At 39.3% G+C, this 16,224-nt stretch overlaps 1 protein-coding gene across 1 annotated transcript; it reads left to right on the top strand.

Annotated features, from left to right (window-relative positions):
* The first annotated feature begins 2,913 nt into the window (after window positions 1–2,913).
* Window positions 2,914–12,689, top strand: LOC102795926 (phosphatidylinositol 5-phosphate 4-kinase type-2 gamma-like). Its single transcript, XM_006784319.2, has 10 exons — window positions 2,914–3,146; window positions 3,235–3,332; window positions 4,060–4,156; window positions 4,683–4,832; window positions 8,908–9,054; window positions 9,361–9,399; window positions 11,708–11,821; window positions 11,893–12,148; window positions 12,286–12,389; window positions 12,470–12,689. Exons 1-10 carry the CDS (start codon window positions 2,997–2,999, stop codon window positions 12,548–12,550), a joined length of 1,236 nt encoding a protein of 411 aa, XP_006784382.1. The 5' UTR covers window positions 2,914–2,996; the 3' UTR covers window positions 12,551–12,689.
* The last annotated feature ends 3,535 nt before the right edge of the window (window positions 12,690–16,224 follow it).

Here is a 16,224-nt window from a genome sequence, read left to right as displayed (position 1 = left end):
ATTAACCATAAATCAGTTATGATTTTTTTCTTGAAAAGAATATCTACGTAAGCATAGAGAGGCACATTTTCGGCATCCACCAGTGGCACATCGTGTTATTAATGCAAGTTTAGAATTTTAAAAAAATGACTGATCACTAGAAAAATACTCTTTTCCAATTATAGCTAAAAGCTCCAGGGCTGATTAAAGAAGCAATAAATTTGGTTAGGTGAGTGTCTGAGGAATCAGCCTCAGTGGGTTCAATTATATTCTCAAAGTGGAGAAAAACAAAATAATTTTTATCCCGAAACACTTTGTTATTAGGAATGAGTCCTGCACACTGGTGTATGCCAGCTTTTAGTCCCTTTTTCTCCTCTTCCTCTCTAATCAGCTCAGAAGAAAGTCTTTATTTTCCATTTTGACACCCAGTCGAACCCACAAAAGCAGTTATTTAAGGTCATTTTAACTTCATAAATTTCTCAATCCAAACAATAAGTTTAGAAAATATGGTCTGTCTTTTTTTTCAATTTGTTTTTGTATCTTTTCAGTGTATTTATATATATTTTCCATATTTTTTTAAAACTTTGAAACCACTGTAATTGTACAACTATAAATGCTGTAAAATATCTCAACATGTAATCCTATTTATGTTACTTTGGATATGATATTCTATTTATGTTAACACTGATAGCGCCATTATTAAGGACTTGGGGGCATTTTTAATTTTCAAGACTGAAATACGGCGAAACACAGTATTACAAAAATAAATGTAAGATTTTTATTGGTTATTATATTAAAGATTTTTAAACTAAAACAGGTTTTAGTTTTTACATTTATCTGGCCCTTTAAACAGGAAGTCTCAGCTCTTTAGTCTAGTGGTTCCTGCAACCACAATGGAAAGAATATTATGATTTGCTGCAACAAGGGTGTCAAACATGTGGTCTAGAGGCCCGAACTGGCCCGTGGAATGGTCCAATACGGTCCACCTGGTGGTTTTGTGAAGTGTAAAAATTACAGCTCCCACTGTAATTTGCACCAGAAAGTACTGTGTTACAAGTCTTAGTGGTTAACAACCAAGCAGGAAGCATAGGGTTGCACTGGCCCCACAATGCTTATGCATGAATGAGACAGTGTATATGACGGTGAACAGGGCACTTCTGCATGTGCATCATGAGCGCTTTAAGTATAACTACTATCAATTAATTTACTTAAAAATTGTTCATCACAAACCAACATTTAACCTCTTATGCAGTTCAAATAATATCATCCACACAAACTGGCCACTTTATTAGGTACACTTCTTTGGTACTGGGTTGGGTCCCCTTTTGAGTTCAGGACTGCCTTAATTCCGTAAGGCATAGATTCAACAAGGTGCTGGAAACATTTCTCAGATATTTTGGTCTATATTGATGTGACAGCATCACACAGTTTTTGCAGAATTGTCAGCTGCACATGATGAAACTCTCCTGGTCCACAACATCCCAAAGGTGCTCTATTGGCTTCAGATCTGGTGAATGTGGAGGAGGCCATTTGAGCAACTGTGAACTCATTGTCATGTTCAATGACATGATGCACTATCCTGCTGTAAGCAGGAATCAGAAGATGGCTCTGTGGTCATAAATGGATGGGCATGGTCAGCAACAATAATCAGACTGTGGCATTTAAACAATGCTCCATTGGGCCTAATGGGCCTAAAGTGTGCCAAGAAAATATCCCTTACACCATTACACCACCAGCAGCCTGAAGTGCTGATCCACGGCATCGTGGATACGTGCTTTCATGTTGTTTATTCTGACACTATCACCTGAATGTCACAGCAGAGATCACTGAAGCTGAGGTCACTAATATTCAAACTTGTCCAAGATTTTTGGTAGACCCACATATTGTACCAATCTGAAAGTACCATCACTTCGTTCTCGAGTTATCGTGTTCACAAAGTTGGGTATCCATGACATCTGCCCATGAGTAGATCAGCAGCTTCTGAAATAACCAGACTAGCCTCTCCGGCACCAGCAACCATGCAAATGTTCAAGTCCCTTAAATCATCTTTCTTCTCCATTCTGCTCAGTTTGAACTTCTGCAGGTCATACAGGCCATGTCTACACACTCAAATGCCATGGCATATTTGCACTTACAGGTGTACCTAACAAAGTGGCACAGGCTCAGCATGACCCACTGAATTCTACATCAGTTGTCACTGTATTTATTTATGATAAAATATCCTGACCACACCGCACTGAGTAAGATAGATGAATGACATCAACACGTGAATACAAAATGCATACATTCTTCTTTAGAGTATTTTTGAATAAAAAAACAAACAAACAAAAAACTGATGTAATTTAAAATTATTTAAGTAAACGGAAACAAAACACATTTCCCTCACAGTATGTGCTATTATAAACATAATAAAAGGTCACAAACAAATATATATATATATATATATATATATATATATATATATATATATGTGTGTGTGTGTGTGTGTGTGTGTGTGTGTGTGTGTGTGTAAGAAGCCTAATTATAATTAACAAGTCACCACTAAGAGCTGTAATAATAGAGGTGGGCCAGCAGAATATGATGGATACTTTGTTTCTATAGATTTCAGGTCTCCAAAAGTTGGTAAAAAAAATTGGTATCGGCAATACTAGCCCTTTATTTACTTGGTATCGGATGGATACCAAACTTTGCAGAATCGTACAGCACTGGTAATTTAGATGTAATTACTGCAGTTCTGCCTGTAAGCAAGCCTGTACGAAAATGATCATTAATGTGACAGCACGTCAAATTAACAAAGCTTAGAAATGAGCCACAAAATAAGATGATGAAGGCTCAGCCCGTGTTGGGGGAGGCTCTGCACCTGTTCGCTGCTGGACTGAAGGACCAAAAGGCGCTGGGCTCGCAGGGTGTTGGATCAAAGCGCTAATAGGCTGCTGCAGGGCGGACTTTAGCCTACTTTACATACAGAGACAACAAAACGCCTGCCTACAGACGGAGACGCGGATACCTGCCTGAAAATGTCTTCTCCCAGTGCTATCTCCAACCCTCTGAACACTCTGGCGCCAAAAAGGAAGACGAAGAAGAAACACTTTGTTCAACAGAAAGTGAAGGTTTTCCGAGCCAGTGACCCCGTGTTGAGCGTGCTGATGTGGGGAGTCAATCATTCGGTAGCTATAAGGCCGTTTAATGTGCACTTCTGTCTGCCTGGGTATGAAAATGTTCATTATTAACTATTTATCCACTGATCATGCGCAGATTAATGACCTGAGCCAGGTGCCTGTACCTGTCATGCTGCTCCCAGACGACTTCAAAGCCAGCACCAAGATCAAAGTCAACAACCACCTCTTCAATAAGTACTGTGCTCTGCTCATAGGCTCTGCTCAGCTCTGTCTGCATGATTGCAGGAGCCTCGTTTTGCTTCCTGTAAACTGCACAGATTTTTGTTCCTCTCATAATTTATTTCTCGGTGTTATTGTCTCTGCTTATCAGAATATCCAGACCCCTTTAGAGAGCAACGGTGTTTTTCTTCACCAACACTATAGCTACAGTAATGACCGCAGTGCAATTTTGTCTCGAAAGAGAAAGAATGATGTTATGGGCTAAAGTTAGAAGTGCAGCATTAACTTGTGTTTTTTTTTACTTGCTGTGCAACATAATTTAAAAGGCAAAAAAAGGTTAGCTTGATGGATTTATCTGAAATAGTGGTGGAAGAGTGTCAGTCAGAGTGTGCTACAGTATAATAATCATTTATAAAAGCTGTCCTATACAGTGTCTGTTGTTAGGTTCAGTTTCTATAAGCACTGAGTCTAGAAAACTAAAAGGCTTTCAATAATCCTTTAATCCATTCAGGAATCCGGGTTCAGTAAAGACTTATGAACAGAGGTTTGAGGACCAATAAAATATTTTCCCAAGATTAAAGTGCCGTTACTTTAGTGAGATTTCTCTGAACTTGTTTTGATCTGGAAGCTGTTAAACAGCAGGATCCCTAATATAATTCAGTCAGGTAATAGTCACGAGCATAGATCTTTTGTAAAATGTTGCTGCACACTAAATCTATGCGTTATTGTTATTATTCCTCAGGGAGACTCTTCCAGGACAGTTTAAATTCAAAGAGTACTGTCCTCAAGTGTTCAGAAACCTGCGAGAGCGCTTTGGCATTGAGGATCAAGATTTCCAGGTATGATTCACAGCAAGTCTGCGTTTCATTGTGCACTAAAATACAAATATGGATAAAATCTATCGTTTCACAAAAATGTAGAGGCCATTTGAAAAAAAACATAGACTCGCACAAGCAGAGAACATCCAAGGCTCTGTGTGTTTTCCTTTGATCGAAACCATGAACTTTTATGTGCGTATTGATCTGCTCGCTTCTACATTTGCATTTCTTTGTGTCGTATTTTGCATGCGCCAGGTGGCACACAGCCATCCTCCAGTCTGGGAAGTGCACATTTGCTTAGCACACAATTACGGGAAACATATTGTTGCTGATAAAAGTCACATTAGCTCACTGCAGACCTGCATTCAGAGCAATGCAAGAAGCATGTTAAAACAAAGCTTTTTATGGTCCGATGCTGCGCAGCATTACATTTCTGGTATATGTAAGATATTTGCATTTGTTTCAACACTTTAAAATGTGAAAGGTTTCCCAGGGCGGGAGGCTTCTCCTTCTGATCTCATGATGCTGTTCTCTCACTCACCGGCAGGTTTCTCTGGCTCGGAGTCCTCCTCTCAGACACGACGAAGGGAAATATGCGGGCTCGCTGCTGACGTCGTACGACCGCACTTTGGTTGTAAAAGAAATTTCCAGTGAGGAGGTTGCAGAAATGCATAATGCGCTCTCTGCATATCACCAGGTAGGACTGACACAAGTTTATATGTCCTTTAAAGGTCAGAGAGTAGGTTCAATTTTAAAATTGGAGACTCCAGCTTTCAGGCCCCTTTTCTGTGGAACCAGCTCCCAGTTTGGATACTGGAGAGAGGCGCTCTCTCTGCTTTTACAATAAGGCTCAAAACTATACTTTCTGATAAAGGTTATAGTTAGGGCTGGATCAGGTGACCCAGAATCCTCCCTTAGTTACCCTGCAATTAGGGCTAAGCTGTCGGGCTACTCCCATAGTGCACTGAGTGTTTCTTCTTCACCTCTTTTCACTGTCTGTGGTTGTTCACCACTTTGCATTTAATCATTAGTTATTATTAATCTCTGGCTCTCTTACACAGTGTGTCTTTTGTTGTATCTCCCTCTCCTTATCCCTAACCGGTTGCAGCTGATGGCTGCCTCTCCTGGTTCTGCTGCAAGTTTTTTCCTGTTAAAAGGGAGTTTTTCCTTCCCACTGTCACCATATGCTTGCTCACTTGAGGTCATCTGATTGTTGCGGTTTTCTCTCTTTTACTCTTTTACCTTTCAGTATGAAGCGCCTTGATGTGACTGTTGCTGCGATTTGGAGCTAAATAAAATGAATTGAATTGAACTGAACTAAGAACATAGTATTACTAGTGTGTGCATGGTTACAATCCTTTCATACATGCACACATCTACCAGTCTTTTCTCTTTCCTTGTGTCGTTTTTATACAAGAATAAAATGTGCCCTTTTTACATTAACCCTGGTTGCCATGGTAAAGGTTTTACAGCATCAAAGCTGAGACACGAGTGTTAGAATTTCATGGCTCCAGTTTTACATTTAAATTGAAGCATATTAAATAATTCACATTGAAGAATGATTCTGTCAGAGCTTTTTCTGGTTATACAGATACAAAAAAAATAACACACCAAACAGAGAAAGCTAAGTCACATGACATATTAACAAGTAGCATGATGTTTGTTTGCTTGTACTGTATTTCTTTTCTGTAGTGCCACAAAAAACCTTCACACAGCTTTTTGTTGTTGTTGTTGTTGAAAAAGCACTGATGTTACCAATGACATTTAAAAGGGCTTGCAGTAAGCCATAATACTGTTGCATGAGCCTGTCAGTGAACGTCACTCCCTAATCTCAGATCACTTTAATGCATTTCCACTGAAAAGAGACTGGTCCTGGTGCCAAAAAAATCAATAAAAATACCATGCCCAAAGTTGGCACCACTGGTATCAATTGATATAGGAGGGGTTACCAAAAAACAAATTCACTGATGACTCACAGACGTAGACCACAGATTCTGTGCAACATGATTTCCTTCCTACAGATATTACTTCTGAGGCATAACAATTTTTCGCAGACCTGTCAAAATGTTTCCTTCTCATAAATCACCAAGAGAGAATCAAATACGCACCACCATCAGAGACTTATACTACAGACCGAGTTGCACAGATCCAGGATATCTTTCCGCTATCTGGATTCACTTACCCCAACACTGGCAATCAGGATAAGCGGTCACGTGTAGCTGGTAATCATCTTGCTAAGTTAACCCAGGGTTTCCCCTTTGTGGTCACATGAAAGTGGTGGCATTAGCTAGCACTAGAGCAGTAGAGCAGCTGATGTTACACAGGAAGGTGAGAGAATACTATGGGAAAAATATGAAGAAGTTAAACAGGTAATATGCCTGAAAGCAACATAGCTGCTGCAGACAAAGCAGTATGAGTGTATGTAAGAGAAAAAGCGCTTAAGAGTAATATTAAAATTGTATGTGTTAAGGACTTTGGTTAATAATAACGCGTAGCCTATCTGAAGCCTGAAAAGAAAGCCAGCAACATACTGACTGTGTAGGTTAACAGATTTATCATATCAAAATGCAATAAGATATTGATATTAATTGAGTATTTCATTAAATTAATGTTTAAAGGGCATTTTTCATTCTTATTCTCTCATCTGCAGTCCCTGTGATGTTTCAATGATCTGAGAATAAATAATTCATATAAAAACTCAATTCAAACGGAGGCTTAGTCTATGTCCAACAGACCTTAGTATAAGGTCAGCAGGTACAGTGCGGGGCTCTGTTTAAGATCATATATAAATGCTTATAGAGCAATAAGATTGTTACTGATAGTCATCAAGGAAAGATGAAAATTTTAGACACTATTTAAAAACTAAATGTTGCAGCGATGCTGACCACAAGAGTTGTGTATGCTGTGTGAGCACAGTAGACAGGTGTAGTGCTACTGTTAAACAAACTAGAATTGTTTCTAGCTTGTTCACAATGCTAATGTGAGCCAGTACTCTGCCAGTGTAGGTATATAATCGACAGCTCAGACATGCTGTGCATAAACTCAGTCGGTCATTCTTATCATTCTAGTAATTTGGAGTGGTTTGTTTTTGTTGTGCTATGTGAGCTCATAGAGGTGTTCTGCGAAGCAAGATTAAGGGGTTAGTGAGCTGTCTTGACCTTAAGATCAGAGTTTTCAGTGTCATGAAAGCGGCTCTCTTTTTACCAGGCTAAGTCATCATGATAACAGGTCACTGTTTGAAAACACCATGTTTTTTAATGATTGCTTAATTTACAACATTTTAAGGTGTGATATAGATTTTCTGCTGGAGCTATATGTTTCATATGCAGCTTGTTAAGCCTATCAATGAACACCTATCAATCAATTAAATCAGATTCACTTAACTTATTTGTTACAGTGTTGCATTTCGCTGTTATATTTTTCAATTTCTTTATAGGTTTTATGACCACTTTACATCATAATCATCTGATAATGGCTCTAATTGGAGCAGGCAACAGTCACAGGGATCATTTGTGTGAGAAGAATCATTTGACATGTGAAACACACCTTTTTATGAGAGCTTGAACTTTCTTCTGGTTCCCAGTTCAGTTTCTTTGGAGTTTGATATTTCTTGTGTGTTTTGTTCCCTCGCTGTCTCTTTATCTTTTCCTCCCTCAGTTTCTGTGCTTGTGTTTTTCTCCTCCGATGTCCCCATGAGTCTGTTTTTATATTTAATTTGAGTCTTCTTGCCTCCATATTTAGCATATCTTCCTAACTTTCGTTTTCTTTCATTTTTACTTGATGTCTGATTGTTCTGACATATGTTAAGTGCATTCAGGTATGCCTTGCTCCCTCAGTGTACCCGGGGGTCGATTCACTTACTGTAACACTGGCAGTCAAAATAAGCCGGTTTCCGCCAGGGTTTTCAATCCACGTTCACATGAAAGGGGTGTTGTTGGCAGAATCAGCCACATTTATTAATAAGTTAATGACAGCAGATTGTTCATACAAAGAGGTTAAACACGCAATACAGACTGAAAATCTCACAGCAGTTAACTAACTTTGTAATGTGATAGATTTACCAATATGACAACTCTAACAATAGGACACAGGAGAATCTGATGGATTTTAACAGAGTATTTTATTAAATTAATTTAGTTTTAATTCTACATTTGTTTCATCCTAATTAAAGGTTTGACACAAATGTCATTCAGTATATTACCAACTCCAAGTCCATCAGAATTAGCTCAGTTTCACTTGCAGATGCTCTAGTGCACAAATGCAGTGCAGACAACGCTGTGCTGTGTTGCTCATCACAATGAACTGTTTTCATACTTGACGTCTCAAAATACAAAGCTGATGAAAAAATGAAGTCGAGCATTGTGTAAATCCACGTTTACTTGTTGGGACTGTACATCCTCCCTGCCTTTCTTGGCATTTCTTGCTATGATGCTATGAAATGACTTTATATTACCTGTGCGCTGAATCATATCTGTTACAAGAAAAAGCTTATCTTACTAGGAACTCTTTTATGTTATCATACTTTACCTCTTATGCAATGTCTTAACGACGGTGTAGAGTCATATAAAAATGAAGCCATCTGTTTGAAATGCAGGCAGTGTTTTCAAATGGAGTTCGTCCTGTAAATTATTCCAAGCCTAAATTACATCTGCGGTGCTGATCAGATGCCACAGGAGGATCTTCAGGAAGAGCTTTAACCACAACTTATTATATTCATGTGCAGATGTTTAAACTTCATGACTGAAAATCCATGTACTGATGGTCTCTTCCAGCATATTGTCACCTGCCACGGCAGTACGCTCCTCCCTCAGTTCCTGGCCATGTACAGAGTCACTGTGGAGAGTGAGGACACCTACCTGTTAGTAATGAGGAACATGTTCAGCCACCGACTTCACGTACACAGGAAGTATGACCTCAAGGTAATCCTCCAGGGGCAGTGTATCTCATATGATAGTGTTTTATTACTTTTATCAGCTATTGAACTGCCTAACTTACCAAAACATTTAAAGACAATAGTTTTTAAAAACAGAGTGTTAAATGCTTGTGAATTGAAGTTATGCTTCACCCAAGACCATTTATTTATAGTAGACTGTTGGATTTATGGCCACACGTGCATCATTTCTGAGAACACATGAGTGATAATGACTATTATAGCTTTGAAGTAATGAGCAAATATGGATCTTTGGCTCAACAGTAACACCAGTCACTTTCTTCTCTTTCATCAGGGCTCGCTGGTGTCTCGTGAAGCCAGTTTTAAAGAAAAGGTGAGATCAGATTCAGGTAAAGTCAGTCTGTTGTCCACAAGAGTTCCAGTGACATTTGTCTTTACTGGAAATAAAGCACGTGTGGCCGTGGAGTGTTTAAGAGGCAGTGATCTATTACAGATGGTTATTTTTACGTCTTCTGACTCAAGCTCAATGAAAGAGTGGCTGAATACATTTGAGCTTGTTAATTTTATTTATGATAACCTTGTACTAACATCTCCAGTAAGAAAATGGTCAAAAAGAGCTCGGCTCCACTCGATTATTATACACAGCGTGTTGCACTAAAAGGAAATATATATAATCTATGAGGTTGTTATTTCCAAAACCAGTCAAGTGCCTTTCTGGTCTTTAGTTTTTGAAGTGATTTAGTTCTGTGCTCACATCAAGCTGGGAGACTCGTGAGAGAGAGAGAGAGAGAGATAAACACGAAACGTCAAAAACAGCAGCTGACCCTGACTGATAAACACTCGTCTTTCAACTCCACGCGTCAAGCTCGGAGAGGCCTTTGCGTTTAAAAAAAGCATCTCCACAGCAGTCGAAGCCATTACGCAGCTATATTTCCATAGGATTCATTTTCAGAATTTCTTTCTAATTTCTCCTTACCAGTGCTTCCCTTGTAAAACTGCGGGTGTCCTTTTTTAATGTGTTTAAATGAAAGACATATATTGAGTCACAGAAGCTTTTGAAAATGCTTTTTTTTTAATCATTAACATTTTCTACAATATTTTGCTCTTTTCTTTTTCAGAAAAGAGACACTTCAATAAAAATGGTAGAAATATCTCAGTGAGGCAAAAAGAAAAACAGTTGGGGTACAGAAAAGAGGTTCAGTAAATAGCTCAAACGGCCTGAAGACCAAACACAGTTTTAGGGTTCATCAAGTCCATTAATTAATAGTGCCAGGTTGACTTTGTAAGATAAGCGCTTTGGCTGTTGCACAGTGATTGAATTCATAGCTGGTGTGCAAATTACAATGTATCATCAGTTTATTTAGGCATGCGTCTTTGATATGGTTCATTTACTTATTTATCTTGTAGTCAGTTCACATGATTATCTGCCATGATGAGCAGGATACAACAACCTATTTATATGGTACTGTGCAAAAGTTTCAAGCCCTCGATTTTGTCACGTTTTGCTTCCTGGACCAGATTTTGTTGTGATCTTTGAAATAGTCTTAAGCAGTCCAGGCTTTCTGAAGGTCTTTTTAATTTATTTCTATGGACATTGGCTGCTTTTTCATTCATTCTCAGTCCAATCCTTGTACCTGCCCATTTTCAAAGGAATATTGTTGTTGTTTGTTAAGCTACTTAACAGTGACCTGTGAATCATTCAAGCATAAAAATGATCCAGTGTTGTGCCTACACATAATACACAACTTTGTTAATAGCAGTCTGTCACAAAAACATATAATTTGTTCCCATTTCTTTAGTTGAATCTATGAAAACAAGAGTCTGACAGGCATAAAATAGCATTTCTGCACCAACAAGGTGATTCCAAAGAAGCTTTTACCTGAAAAACTGTGAATCTTTCAGCCTAAACTTTGATTTTAGCTCACTGAGACTTGTGTAACCTGAAATTAACAAACAATTGTTCAGTACTTGGCATAATGATAATGATAATGATATGCCACTAAAAGGCAACATTTCTGTGAAAAAAACCCATCTCATTATTGCCTAACATTGTCTGACATTTGGACTGATAGCTACATCAATCACCGACTGCAAGTAAAATGATAAAAGATGAAGTGAGAAAGAAAAACTTAGCATACCTGAAGTGGCTGCACGTGTGCTACTGCCCCCACAGTCTGTCTGAAGATGTGGACGTGTTTAGTATTCTGGCTGCTCTTCTCGGTTTGACAGGCTACATCTAAGACTGCAAACCAAAAATGTATTTTTTTTCTCTTTGAAATGTGTGCCTGAGGGCAGAGAGTGGAATTATTTTCCTATGTGTAACTGTTATTGTTTGCGCATTGTGACAAATGTGATTTTAAGATTAGACTTTCATGAATCTTCCCACAGAAAAATCACTTAGCAACAGGCTGTTTTAAACATCAGAAGCCCTCTGTTTGGCCTCCAGCGACGCTGACCTAGATAAAAAAGAAAAAGATGAAGAAATATCTGGTTTAATAGAGGAAGTTTGACTAGCTGCAGAGCTGCGGGAACCTTTGATATTTCCATCTGTACTGATTCAGAAAACAAAATTATGAAAATGTTATTTGGCTTTAATCATATGAAAATGGGAGGGCTACAAATGTTTTGATGAAAAGAAAAATGCTGTTGAATGAATATTGTAATTCTTTCTGGATTTTCAGGTCAAGGGATTGCCCACTTATAAGGATGTGGACTTTATGAATAACATGCAGAAAGTTTATGTGAGTGATGAAGAGAAGGAGAAAATAATGGACAAGCTCAACAGAGACACTGAGGTAAGAGAGATGCTGCATGGGGGATTTTTGTGTTTCTTGCCTCTGGTGTGTAATTATTTCTCTCACTGCAGTTTCTTGTACGTATGAGGATCATGGACTACAGCCTGCTGCTCGGTATCCACGATGTCGAAAGAGCCGAGATGGAGGAGGAGGAAGAGGAGATGGAGCTGTCCGATGAGGAGGAAGAGGATGATGAAAATGGCCTTGCTCCTGCTCCCCACTCCACCTCCCCTGAAGGCATTACCGGCTACATGAACTCCTTCAAACCCATGGGTCCCGGGGATTTCGACCCTTATGTGGATGTGTACGCTATTCAGAGCGCTGTGGGTGAGTCCCGACAGCTGAGATAGGAGCCCTGCGCTTTTTCACCCACCGAAACTTCCTCTCACACTGTGCTGCACAAGATAAGATCATATGCGCAGATCAATATCGCTCGCCAAACACTGTGAATCGCTCCCTTGTAGGTGCGCCCCGTAGGGAGGTGTATTTTATGGGTCTGATTGACGTGCTGACGCAGTACGACACCAAGAAGAAAGCCGCTCACGCTGCCAAGGCTGTCAAACACGGGGTGAGAGATCAGTGCTCTGCAAAGTGTAAAGGGCTGCTTCTACTTATTTCTGATCGACTGTGTGTCTGTGTGTTTTGTAGGCAGGAGCTGAGATCTCAACTGTTCATCCAGAGCAGTACGCTAAACGCTTCAAAGAGTTCATCGCCAAAATCTTTGCCTAGTTCAGGGATTCATTTAATAAATGAAGAATTCAGCTTTGCAGTCATCAAAGCATCACCAATAAAGCACTAATAATTTAATAGCATCCTTTTGTTTCCCTTCCTTTTTAAAAAACATCTTTACTATTCATGGGATTCTACACTTCGAGACAGGCTGTGCATTTATTCCAAGTGAAGAATTTGCATAAAGGACTTCTTGGCAGCTCAATGTTGTTAATGGGTTTCTTTTCTTTTGACGTAAAGGTTTGTCAACACTACTGTTGTGTCTAAGTGACAGCAAGAAATAAAAGATTCCTGAAAGACATCTTTCAAGTTTACACCTGTAAACATCACTAATATGAAGGTATTCTTTTTACTGGCCAAAGATGATAAAATAAGCTTGACACCAGCCACATTATTAGGTACATCTTGCTTGTATTCGCTTGGACTGCCTTAACTCTTCATGGTGTAGATTCAGCAAAGAAAACAAAGATTTTGGTCCATGTTGACGTGATAGCATCACTCAGAACATCCATGATTTGAATCTTCTGTTCCACCATACCCAATCTGGTGAGTGTGGAGGGCATTTGAATGCAGTCATGTTCAAAAGAACAGCCTGAGGTGATTTGAACTTTGTGACATGGTGCGTTATCCTGCTGAAGCAACCATCAGAAGGTGGGTACACTGTGGTCATAAAGGGATGGACATAGTAACAGGACTCAGACTGTGGCATTAAAATGATGCTCAGTTGGGGCTAAGGGGCCCAAAGTGCGCCAAGAAAAGATCTCCAACCATTACACCACCATCATCAGGCTGAACTGTTAACACAAGGGAGGATGGATCCATGCTTTCATGCTGTTTACGCAACATTTTGATCCTACCATCCCATCGGACCAGGCAACACTTTTTTCAATCTGCTATTGTCTAATGTTGGTGATTTTGCTTATTGTAATCTCAGTTTCCCATTCTTAGTTGACAGGAGTGGCACCGGGTGGAGTTTTCTGCTGCTGAAGCCCATCTGCGTCAAAGTTTGAAGTGTTGTTGGAGATGCTCGTCTGCATAGCTTCTGTAAACCCTAGAGAGGTTGTGTAATAATATTGAGTCCAGCCCATTGGCACCAACAACCAGTGTTGGGGAGTAACGGAATACATGTACCGCCGTTACGTATTTAAAATACAAAATATGAGTAACTGTATTCCGTTACAGTTACCGTTTAAAAAGGTGGTATTTAGAATACAGTTACTTTTTGAAATAAATGGATTACATGGCGGTATTTTCCTGTTTCATATTGTGGCGGGTCAGGCCTGTTTGGGTTTTGTTTGACAGCTACGTTCTGTTGTTCCAGGCGGCAGCGTTACGGTTGCCATGGTTACAGGGTGACGCTCTCTCTCTGCGTGTTTCCTGGGTGAGAGAGTGCCTGTTGTTATTGTGCTAAGCTAATAGGCAGAATGCTACCGGTATAGCTCTAAAGAATGTAGCATCATAGGCAGTGTAGTCTGTGCTGCAGGGAGAATGGACTGCCATACACGTTATGTGTCTGTGAGCGAGGGAGGGAGAAAAAGGAAAGGTAAGAGCTGTCATCGAGCAAAAACGGGAGCTGGAAGCATGTAAATATAATAATAACCACTGCAGCCAAGAAGAGTGCCTGACGAGCCCAGTTGTAAGTAAGCTATTAAGACTCGACTGTACACCGTGTTCGTGTTTTCCTCCAAAAACAATAAGTTCTGTTGGAGCAGCCTTTCAACGCCTCTCTCTGTCTCTTGCTAGCAAAGTTGACCCAGACAACAAAGTAAAGCTAGTTTTCGGCTTCGAGCCCGACACGGAACCCGTAGCCAGAGGTCCCTTTACTACGGTTCGGAGTCGCGGACCTTCAGTAACAGTAATAAATCACAGAAATAGTACATTCATGTAGTTGTAAACAGCATGATAATATATTAAGTAATCCAAAGTATTCAGAATACGTTACTCTCATTGAGTAACGTAACGGAATACGTTACAGAATACATTTTGGGGCATGTATTCTGTATTCTGTAATGGAATACATTTTAAAAGTAACCTTCCCAACACTGCCAACAACCAACAGTCACATTAGTTTAAGGACTGCGCTATAGTAACCATGGTAAGTTCAAGGTGTGCCATATGTACCAACTGTACCAAAGTTCTTTAATGGCCTAACTGCTTCTTATATTGTTACTTTTTTCTTTGCCAACATCCTGTTGAGTAAAGTAGGAACCACAATGTTAGGATGGATCTAAGTGTCATTAGTTACTGCAAGCTGAAGCAAACTGATGTGATCCTAGCTGTACATGTGTTCCTTTAAATTGTATTCTCAGTGGTACAGCATTAATTTTTGTCTTTATTTAGTTGTCCCAGTCCTCCTGGCACACATTCCTGAAAATCCTTCAGCAGGGTTTCACTTTGGAATAACAGCTGTGTGGACAAACAGGAGGGACAGAAAGATGAGAAATAAGAGGAAAAGCCATTAAATGTTTTTATTTTATTTATTTTTTTATTTTTGTCTTTTAACCTAAAACAAAAAGAAGTATATTAATTATTTTATGCTACTTTTTGGATATTTTTCTTTCAGCATTTGCAAAACACACTATAGGTTTGTTTACATGTACTATGTTCCAGAGCTAAAGTCTGGGTCCATGTGTTATAATTTCACTGTCATGTGAACGTATATTAATTATACCTGTGCTAAAGACTGTGTATATCTACTCTTGAATCTATAAACCAGGTGATCTTGATAGCATGCTACACAGAGCTCTCTTATCTTTTTTAGAGAGACCCTAACTTATAGAGTAATTGTTATTTTTGTCTCCATATGTTTTCTGGGAAAAAATGGGATTTGCTATACCATGCATCCAAGACACTGAATCAGAGATGGATATATAAATAAGTCCATGACCTACAAAGAAGTAGAGCAGACTCAGTAGAGGCCTTTAACGAGGACTTTGTTGCGCCATAAGATCTTATGGTAGTTGAGTGTTGAATGATTCTGCTGAATGCCAAAGGACTCCGGCTGTCAGGAAAAAAAAGGCTATCAGCTTGTTTGAAAACAGGAACCTTCTGTCTGACCATGTACTACAAAAGTTTGTAGTCACTGACAAATGTCCCTGTTTTTAACGATGATGCACAATATGGACAAAAGTGTTGGGCCACATTTCTTAATCTTTGAATTCATGTAATTTCAGTCTCCTCGTCACAGGTGTATAAACACAAGCACAGAGGATCCAGTTCAATTCAGTTTTATTTATATGGCACCAAATCACAATAACAGTTTCCTCAAGGTGCTTTATATTGAAAGTTAATATAATAATAGAGAGAAAACCCTAAAAATCACACAACCCCCTGTTGCCAAGTGCTTGACAACAGGGGGAAGGAAAAACTCCCTTTTAACAGGAAGAAACCTCTGGCAGAGCCATGCTCAGAGGGGCCGGGGAGGGAGACAGGACAAAAGATACTCTGTGAGAGCTTAATAATAACTTCATAATAATTAGTGATTAAATGCAAATTGGTGTAGCCATGCAGCCTGCCTTTACAAATATTTTTGAAACAGTGGGTTGCTCTGAAGAGAGTGGTACTGTAATAGGTTTCCGCCGTTGCAACGATGAGTTGTGAAATTCCACCATCAAATGTAAATGATATTAATGCAAAGTGGATGTGTTTGGTACAGCAAAATGCCGGATCACATA

This window comes from Neolamprologus brichardi, chromosome 5, assembly GCF_056152115.1.
Source record: "Neolamprologus brichardi isolate AB-2024 chromosome 5, ASM5615211v1, whole genome shotgun sequence".
NCBI classification, from domain to species: domain Eukaryota; kingdom Metazoa; phylum Chordata; class Actinopteri; order Cichliformes; family Cichlidae; genus Neolamprologus; species Neolamprologus brichardi.
This window is presented reverse-complemented; position numbering and strand designations above follow the sequence as displayed.